Here is a 9,296-nt window from a genome sequence, read left to right as displayed (position 1 = left end):
TTCACAAACTTGCATGTGGCCACTTCTTTATCATTAAAACATGAAAATCCCTGCTCTCTAGCTCAGAATTTTTTCTTCTTTCCCATAAAAACTTGCGTGGATTAAATTCTTCTCCTATCTCCCCTCATGATTTGAATATGTTAAATGGTGACACCAGCGCATGTAAGAATGGCCAAATTCCACGTTTTGCAAGTGCATAACATTTATGCTAGTCCAGGCATGTAAAAGCTTTTAAGATTCCCGTGTGAGAGCATATTTATGCTAGTTTAGGCACGGAATGGAAAAGCCACAATCTTGGAGGGTACACGATAGGTAGAATAATGCTTTATTGGGGATATTTTCGGGGGTCATTCACATGAGAATTCAAACATGACAAGAAAGATAAGTCAATGGATATCAATTTGTTATTAATATTGGAATTCCAATCGTTTCAGATTTTAAAATACAAAGAGCAACACTACAGCTCTTTACACCAGTGGTTTACCTTTCAACAAGCTACACAAGTGTATCCTGCAAAACTGTCTTAGAGTACCTCTTTGTTGGCTGTAAATTATACAGAAGAGCTTCGGATCTGTAGTGACGGCAGCAGACAGCCAACACCCATGCTTATCGTACAACAGAGCAGCCAACCAAGGGCATTCTATTTGAAACTTTCCCTGGCTTGGTTGCTGCTAAATAATTTCCCGATCCATACAGGATCTGTGGCAGGAGAATACAGCCATCTGGATGCTCAACCCACAAATTTCATCTTGCACTAGCCGAGCTTCAACAAAAGGGGAGCCATCTGGTTCATACTGGCAACAAGAAACAGAACTGGGTACATCAATGGCTTCTAACAACAGTTGTCAATGCCTTTGAACCAGGACAGCCTGACCCAATTATGGCTTTGGGATAAACAAATCTTCACAGGTATGTTTTCAATCCTCAAATGACTGCATACATATTTTCTCCAGCAGCAATGGCCAATCTTCACCAAGTTGCTGTGGATTTAGCTCCATGGCAACTTTGAAATCAAGCATAGATATTGAACTATGTGGCCTCTGCTCCTGCATACCCTCAACAGGACCACTGCTACTCTGCATATGCAAGTGATTACTTGGCCACATGCCATTGACAACCTTGTTCTGTACCTGCTGCCTGTGAACAGTGTACTTTCTTGGATCACGCAGAGACTGTGCTCCTACTAACTCGATGCATGACTTGATCAACCTCTTTAAGTGCACATCCAGCATCTTATTCAACGTGTTTGCACATTCTGTCGTGACCCCTCCAAGGCCTTGCACATCTGCAATCTGCTCCATGCGTTTCCTCAGCATCTCTGTATCAGACAATCCACCACTGTCATAATAGCTAACAAAATCACCACTGCTTGCAACTGGCATAGCTTTGCGGGCCCCACCCATGCTAGCTGAACAATTTGGAATCCCTAGTGGTGCAAGTAGAGGACTTCTCGAGAAGCTCAGGTGGTTTGCCTGCCCCACCTCATCTCTATCTTCCACAAATGCAGTCTGATCTTTGTTCTGTGTCCTTGGTCTTTCAATGGGCCATTGAGCTGAACCCTCCCTTTCATTCTCAGGTTGCTCAGCAGCTGTTGGAAGATGCTGCACTGGTCTCTGATAATCACAAGGAGCCAATTCCCCATTTTCCACTACAAATTTAATTCCATTATCTTCTGTACCAATTGATCGATGTGAGATACATTCAACTTTCCCATTGGGTCCAAGTGAACTGGGTCTATCTCTGAGCTTCTGATCACGTGTCACTGACCTAACCTTTTTTGGGGACACTGGTAAGATCCCATTAGGCCGAATGGGCATGCTTTGATTTGGAATAAGGGACACGATTTGTTCATGCCCATCTTCTCGAACAGGAGAACTTTTTGAAGCTTGAATCGGAGATTTTGTGGGACCCGCCTCGTAACTTGGTGGCGGCGTCTTCACTTGACAGGCATTCTTCAATATTGAACGTATAAGATTATTGTGCAGTGGTAGATTCTCCCTTCCAAGAAAGCGAAAACATGACTTATCAAACTCACTCTTACACAGCTTCTGACTCAAAAATCGATTCAAGTAGTAAAAATACTTCTTTGATCTCTCAACTCCAACCTTCTTCACTATCTGAGTTCTCAATTCAACCAAATCAACTCTGGAGCTCTGATAAGGTTGCATTTCTCACGGAACAGATTCATATACCATCCAAAAACAGAGCCGCAAAACCCCCAATTCCACACTCAATCACTGTTATCTTCGTCTCCACAAAAACACAAATTTCCACACCCACATATCAAATTCAAAGCAAATCAACAGTCAACCACAGCTTGTCTCCAGCACAAACAGTCCCAAACCCCACCATTCACCAAAATCACAAAAACCCACGATTTTCAACCTAGAAAACAGCTATTTCTGTTTCCAAATAACCCGAAACTCGCCCGCCAACAAACCATACAATGCAAGCCCAAATCTCATCTTTACAACATCCAAAACCCTAAGAGATCAAACTCGCTAAAAAAAACTCAATCCAAATCACCCAAAACCAACACCAATTCATTCAAACACACAATAAATCAAAACCCTAACTTCAAATCACCAAACTTTATATACACAACAAACTCCTTTCTCTTCATATATCACTGCACCAGTCAAAATAACAAAAACCCACTTCAGTTTTCACGCTAATACACACAATTCACAAACTAACAACTTCAAATTTTAACAAATTCAACTTTATAAACAGGGATCAGTAAAACAAACTAAGCAGAGCCCCTAAAAAAAATTGACAATGAAGTGCAAAAACTAAACTTTACGGGTATAAAATTAATGGGTTTTAAAGATTAATCAAGTAAAATTTGAAAAAACCAACCTTTGATTAAACCTCGCCAAAATAGAAGAGTTCGAGCTTGATTCCTGGCTTGTTTTATCGGGTATTGAATGTAGTTTTCGGTGTTCTTGATTTGAGAAGAGGGAGAAAGAAAGAGAAGGTTTGTGGTTTTGAGAGTATTAGCTAGCTTGATCGCTCGCTTTTGCTGCTAATTAGTGTAATAAAGTAGAGTTTTATTTTCTCTTTTTGTTTTTGTGTGTTTATTTTCTTGGTTTCTCTCTGTGTTTCTTTCCCTTTCACTCCCTCTCTCTTCGGTTCCTTCTTTCTTGCGTGGTCTCACCTTTGTGTTCTTTTAGCACAAACGTTTTCAATTTTTTTTAAAATTTTTATCTTTTCGTCTTTTTTAATCCTTTTTGTGATTTTCAATTCAATTCTCTAGTTTCATCCCTACCTCACATATTTTTTTTTAATAAAAATATGATCTAATCCATTTTTATATAATAAAATTAATTTCTTTCTGAAATATTATATATTTAATTTGATGCATTTATGAGAATTTTTTTTCTATAGTTTAATTTTATTTAGATTAAAGTTAATAACTTAACATTCTTAAAAGTCACTTGATGCTTTATCTTAATTTTTGAAAATAATTCATAGTTTTCCTTTCAATAATACTATTTTAAAAAAAATTCTTGATAATTAAATTGGTTATAAAACTAAATACAATGGTGTTAGAATTTCATAATGTGGTGAAACATTAATTTCTTTGATTCTTGTTGAGATCTAGTATTAGATTTTATAATAACTAAATTATAGAAATAAATTATTTTGTTGTATAGAAATAAATTATAATAAAAGTAAATATAATGACCTCATGGTTGATGATAAGTACTTTTGCAAAATAAAAAGGGTGACATTTCAAATTTGAGCGCACTTTTGTTAATTTATTATTATAATATAAAAAATGTAACTTAACCTTTCATGGCATCATATAAATACAATTAGTTAATTCAAGTTAGTTTTTCAAAAAAATTTAAAGATATCATATAAATAAAATGAAACTAGATTTTAATTAGTTCAACTAGTCATGAAATAACTTATTAAATTAAATGAATCAAATTATGTAAATTTTAATTTTTTTTTAACTCGACGCAACTAAAATTAGACATAATTGACTTGTGCCATGATATCATTGAAGAAGAATCCTGTTAGTGCAAATAGCTACATGCCACCACTTGTTTAAGCTATATTTATCATTTTGAAAATTTTGAGAGATATAGTTTAATTAATTAATTTTTGGATTTATTTTTTAGATGTTATTGATTTAAATGGTAAAAATTTTAGGATTATTAAAAGTTTATATGATTATTAATTTTAAAATTTTAAAAAATTAATTAAAATATGTCTAAATGGTTACCAAAAACAAAATTGCCATCTCGGTGCTCAAAATGGATGACCTACAATTTGAAGTCAATTTAGCATGAGATGATGTGGGAAATTGACTACCCATACCTAACGGCATGGATAAACTTTTAAATACATGTCATAATATTTTATATCCTCTCTAAGGCTTAACACTAGTGTGAAACCCAGTTAGTACTTGTACCAAGTACAAACTGCCCTTGAAACCACCTGCATCAAAGAAGAGATGCAAGACATCAAGCGAAACAACTAGTTAGCCCCTCTAGTTTAAAAAACCTCGTATCCCTCCCCTATGCTTTTTAAAAATAAATAAATTAACAGAACATTTTGATGAATTAATAGTTATAAACAACATGGGATTAGGTAATGGTTTCTAAACCAGAAAAACTAAGTTGTTGTATTGCGAAAACTTGGAAAATACAGGGACTGAATTATTATTTACTCTTGTACGAACAATCGAGCACTAAAATGCACGAAGCAAAATGACCTTTTCGTTATGCATGGACTCTTACAACTTTATTGCCAAGTATGGAAAGGGACTTGAATATATACGGATGCTTATGGATACCTCAAATATGATGGCTGGAATTCTTCGGGGAGTGATTTTGGCTACACTTTAAGAACTCGAAATTTAGTATTGTTCGTAATCATTGATGTTGTGTCGTGCGTGTTGAAATCTAATAAACGTGTTTTGATCGGAAAAATAGACATAAAATAGGATAATTTTAAAGTTTTTTACTTTTAAAAGAGAAAATGTTTCTCTACTGTCTTTATGAGACAGCAACCAAACACGTCTTAAGAAGCATTTCTTTGAATTTAGACAAGAGCAAACTCACAGCAGTCGTCGCTCTCTTCAATTAAAGGAAATATGGATGTACGGTTTCAAAATTTCTGGAAAATTAAGTGGGGATGAGGTTTTACAGACAGTTGTTCTCTAGGTGACTTCACATCAGCTACAGAGCAACATGGCTCCTGCTCAGACAGCTTCCACCTATGGAAGGGTCAACCTCTTGACTAAAAGCCTTTAATGTTATTCTCGTTATCGTTGCCATACTGATGTCAAATTATCAGATGATACTCTACCTTCACAGGGACAAAGCAATTCTGCCACGATCCTTGCGTTATATTAGACAAGATAGCACAAATGACACTGATTTTTCATAATAAAAGGTATTTAATCCTGTGAAGTTATCCCATTTACAGTGGCACGATGTTCCAGAAAGCAGATACAAGCTTAGATCATGATAGAAATTGATCTGAAGAATTTTTTCAGAGGTATGGCAACGCGCAACGGATTTTTAACACAGCAAATATGTTCCATCAACCTAATCCGCAGTTCACAGGACAAGATATGTAGCCCTCAAATCTTACAAAATTCTGTGGGTATTCGAAAAATCTAAATTTCTTTGCCACCGTTTCGGAGGGGGGAGCTTGTATTGTATCATCCATGTACTGAAAACTCGATTACTTAATCCTTCGAGGTTATGACCAGCAGACCTAGAACGCCTATAAACATGTACTGCAAGAAAAACCAGAACAAAGTTACATATTCTACACAAAAACTAGTGAAAGGAGTCTCTAAAAAAAGCACAGCACGCAAAAACTTCTTCCTTTCTGGTTTGATTTTAATTTTCTCTTGAGAGTTTCAGTTGTCAATTGTTATTCTCATATGACAGGGAAATGAGCATCTCTAGCAGTTTTATGACTGATTCGAAAGGCAAAAGAACAATATCTCTGTTGGTTCAAAACCTTTAAACTACCTTAATAATAGGTTTTTCTGTCATGATGATTGTTGCCCAACCAGCATAAGGCACAAACCTACAGGAGAGAAGGTACAATTCAGTCTCCCATAAATCAAGAGAATTAATTGATGCTTCGGCTCGATTACTAGTTTACGGATATTGCAGAAAGCGTTTAGAAGAGAATCATAAGACAGAAATATGTGTTTCTTATGTCAAAAGGAGTTGGTAAATCATTCATTTGGATGGACATATTAACCAGCCTGAATTATCTCGTCATCAAACAAATATTAGACAAAATCAGTAGATGACAGCATGTGGAAGTAACTATATAGAACACCACTTTTCTGTACTTTTCGAGTTAATCCATGATCTCCCATGTACACTGCAATTTCATGTTGCAAATAAAATACATGTAAACACATGCATAACGACTTACGCAACATCTCTCCCAATAATTTGTTGTGACTTCAACCAATGCTGACTATTAGCATAGAAGCTCCTGTCATCCAAAGGATTGGCGTCTCCTGATAAAATTAGCCAATCACAAATTGAACATCAGTATCAAATATTTTTTAAGAGCATTTCACTTGTATCCCTTATAAAACGACTTAATAGGCCGAAAGATTGTCCCTTTTTATCCTTCATTTTATTTCATCTTCATATTTTATTCATGAGAGTAGAAGAGGATTAGGTAGGATAAGCAGATGAGTACTCATAGAAATTTAGCAGCTTGAGATACAGAACGTGTTACCTTTTGTAAGGATGTCAACATTTCCATTATTTTCCTCTTCGTGAACCTACAAAGCATAACAAATGTACATTATGAAAATTTGTTTTTAAAAATCAAATAATATTCAGGTAACCTAACTCATTCTGTGGGTGGTTACAGAGCCAGCAGATACAAATTGAAGTTCCAGAAGAAATGTGAGTGGGGTCAAGATGAGCTAAGGGCCTTCCTTCTTTTGTTCAATCGGTATGCTTCCTTGTGAGAAACATGAAATATACTATGATTGACACTAAAATAAACAAGAGTGGATGCACAGAAGCTTATATTTCCTTGTAGTAGTTTCCTTTCTATATGGTCACTATGTCCATGAAGAATACATTTTCAGTTTGGAACCAAGTAGTCAGCTTAACACTCTCAACAACCCTGTGCAGAGTGCCCAGCATAGTCTACAATAAACAATGACAAGCATGCTTACATAACAAAACAAGTGGAATCTCGCAGATATTGGTACCTCAATTACTCGATGGACAATTGGAACCGGGCGTCCCTTAGCAATGCGTGGAAGATATGTTAGTCACAGGGTAAAAATAAGAATACTAATACTAAATACATGCATGAGAGCAAGAAGAAAGAAATAGATCTGGCATACAATCAAAGCAAAAGAGAACAACCTTGTGCCAAACAATGTCCATGTTAGCTAAATTCACAGGAATGGCTTCTATGTGTTAGGGTAAATACAAAGCTGAATCGCCTTAAATTAACCCACGCACCTCTGCTTATATCAAATTCCCACAAAAGTTCCTACAGTTGAGGTTTAGACAGCTAAAATGGGTTCAAACAAGATTCATCAAAACACCCGCATTATGGCACTACTGCTCCCCTCGCATAAAAGGGGGACCCATAACAGTAAATGGCGGGTCCCACCTTTATGTAACCAATGAAGAAATAACACCTGTTTGCGTTTCGTTACTGTTATAAAATAGAATGGACAGAAAAAGAAGAGACAAGAACGTGCCTGGTCGAAGAGTTGAAGACACGAACATAAAATTGATGTGCTCAAAACAAAAGTGCATGGAAACATGGAAAGTCTCTGTCTCTTTTATTCCGAGAAGATACCAAATGCTACCCTCATATTTCCTCCATTATTTTCTATACGCAAAAATTCAACAAAAAGATGTACTAAATACTAGAAACATCGACTAATAAAAAATATCAAATATAAGATCAAGAAATCTCAACAGTCACCGTATCAACAAAAACAAATCAGAGAAACAAAGAACATACTTCTACACTGTACACAACAATCTCTCCAATTCGAACTGGGGCCTTGCTCATATGCAAGAACAGAATATCACCCTGCTACAAGTCAAGACAACATCATAAAAACCACATCTTGTCTACGTTCATATTCATATCTAAACCAAAAAAGAAAAAAAAAAAACATGGGATCCTTAACTCGTTTGAAACCAGGTTCCATACTCCCAGAAAGAACAACGACAACAGGAGATTCACTACCAGTTAAACACATTAAGACTTTCCATATTATTAAAACTGTTGACGCTATTATCCCTGTAAAACAAAAATAATCAACAAATCAATAAAAGAAAGGAGAAAAAATCAATCTTTTTGAAGAGAAGAAAAAGAAAACGAACCAAGAGTGATGAATTGAGTTAGAGTGTCTCTGATCTTCATAGACTTTATTGACTCTACATTATTTGCTATCCGCTCCATGTTTTTTTTTTTCCCTTCTCTGTCTCTCTCTCTGTGATTTTGTCTTGTCAAAACTGAAACTGGGATTCTTCGGTTTTGTAGGCAGATTGTCGCAGAAAGCAAATATATGGCAGTTAAATTTCACCATATTTTTATATAGTCCCTGTAGTTTATTCATGTGAATCAATGCTAACAAAAACCGAAGTCCCCCATTCCAAACAATCTTGATTGTGATTGGCGCAAATTTATAGACTCAATGTACAAAGAATATTGATCTAGAAAGGATTTAGATCACTTAGATTATTGAATCAACTCATAAATTATAGGGTTAATATAAATCAATTGTTTTTAGTATTCCTCAACAAAATCAATCCAAAAATTTATGAACAATACATGGTTGAATGGACAATCAAGTCACGAATTAATCTAACCTTGCAAGGTTTATGTCTTTTTAATTCAAGTTGAAACTCAACTAAAATAAAACCTTAGATTATAGCTTTTAAAGATAAACTTGTTGAACTAAATCAGATTTAAAAACTATAATTTGATCCTAATATTTGAATTTAGAAAATAAAAAAAAAAGAAAAGAAACGGAACAAATTTTCTTAATTTCTAGGATAGTCTCTAAGGTTGATCTTATTTTCAATTAAATCATAATACATGAATTTCAACTGGAAGTTTAACAAGTAATTTGAATTAGATCACTTTCACTTATGAGTAAAGGGGTTGATTTGGTTAGAGTTAAAATAGAGGATTCGAATTGACTAATAAATGTACAAGGAAGGACCAGATGTGATTTTTGGACTTTAATGTGAAGATTGACTGTTAGTCTTTCTGATACGCGGGCCCGCATATGTGGCGGGGCCTGTTGAATAACA

At 35.2% G+C, this 9,296-nt stretch overlaps 2 protein-coding genes across 2 annotated transcripts; both read right to left on the bottom strand.

The window, feature by feature from the left end:
* Window positions 1-382: 382 nt before the first annotated feature.
* LOC105130510 (uncharacterized) lies at window positions 383-3,129 on the bottom strand. The gene is made up of 2 exons (XM_011033059.1): window positions 2,860-3,129; window positions 383-2,629 (listed from the first exon to the last, which is right to left on the bottom strand). The coding sequence occupies exon 2, from the start codon at window positions 2,166-2,168 to the stop codon at window positions 918-920; it is 1,251 nt and encodes a 416-aa protein (XP_011031361.1). The 5' UTR covers window positions 2,169-2,629; window positions 2,860-3,129; the 3' UTR covers window positions 383-917.
* A 2,335-nt stretch (window positions 3,130-5,464) lies between these two features.
* On the bottom strand, window positions 5,465-8,439 carry LOC105130603 (signal peptidase complex catalytic subunit SEC11A-like). The gene is made up of 8 exons (XM_011033177.1): window positions 8,361-8,439; window positions 8,165-8,277; window positions 7,993-8,064; window positions 7,220-7,255; window positions 6,733-6,778; window positions 6,418-6,505; window positions 6,000-6,057; window positions 5,465-5,758 (listed from the first exon to the last, which is right to left on the bottom strand). Exons 1-8 carry the CDS (start codon window positions 8,437-8,439, stop codon window positions 5,708-5,710), a joined length of 543 nt encoding a protein of 180 aa, XP_011031479.1. The 3' UTR covers window positions 5,465-5,707.
* Between the last annotated feature and the right edge of the window lie 857 nt (window positions 8,440-9,296).

Source organism: Populus euphratica, unplaced genomic scaffold (genome assembly GCF_000495115.2).
Source record: "Populus euphratica unplaced genomic scaffold, PopEup_1.0 scaffold21.1, whole genome shotgun sequence".
In the NCBI taxonomy this organism is placed as follows: Eukaryota; Viridiplantae; Streptophyta; class Magnoliopsida; order Malpighiales; family Salicaceae; genus Populus; species Populus euphratica.
Note: the sequence above shows the minus strand (reverse complement) of the source record. Positions and strands in the feature narration are given on the sequence as shown.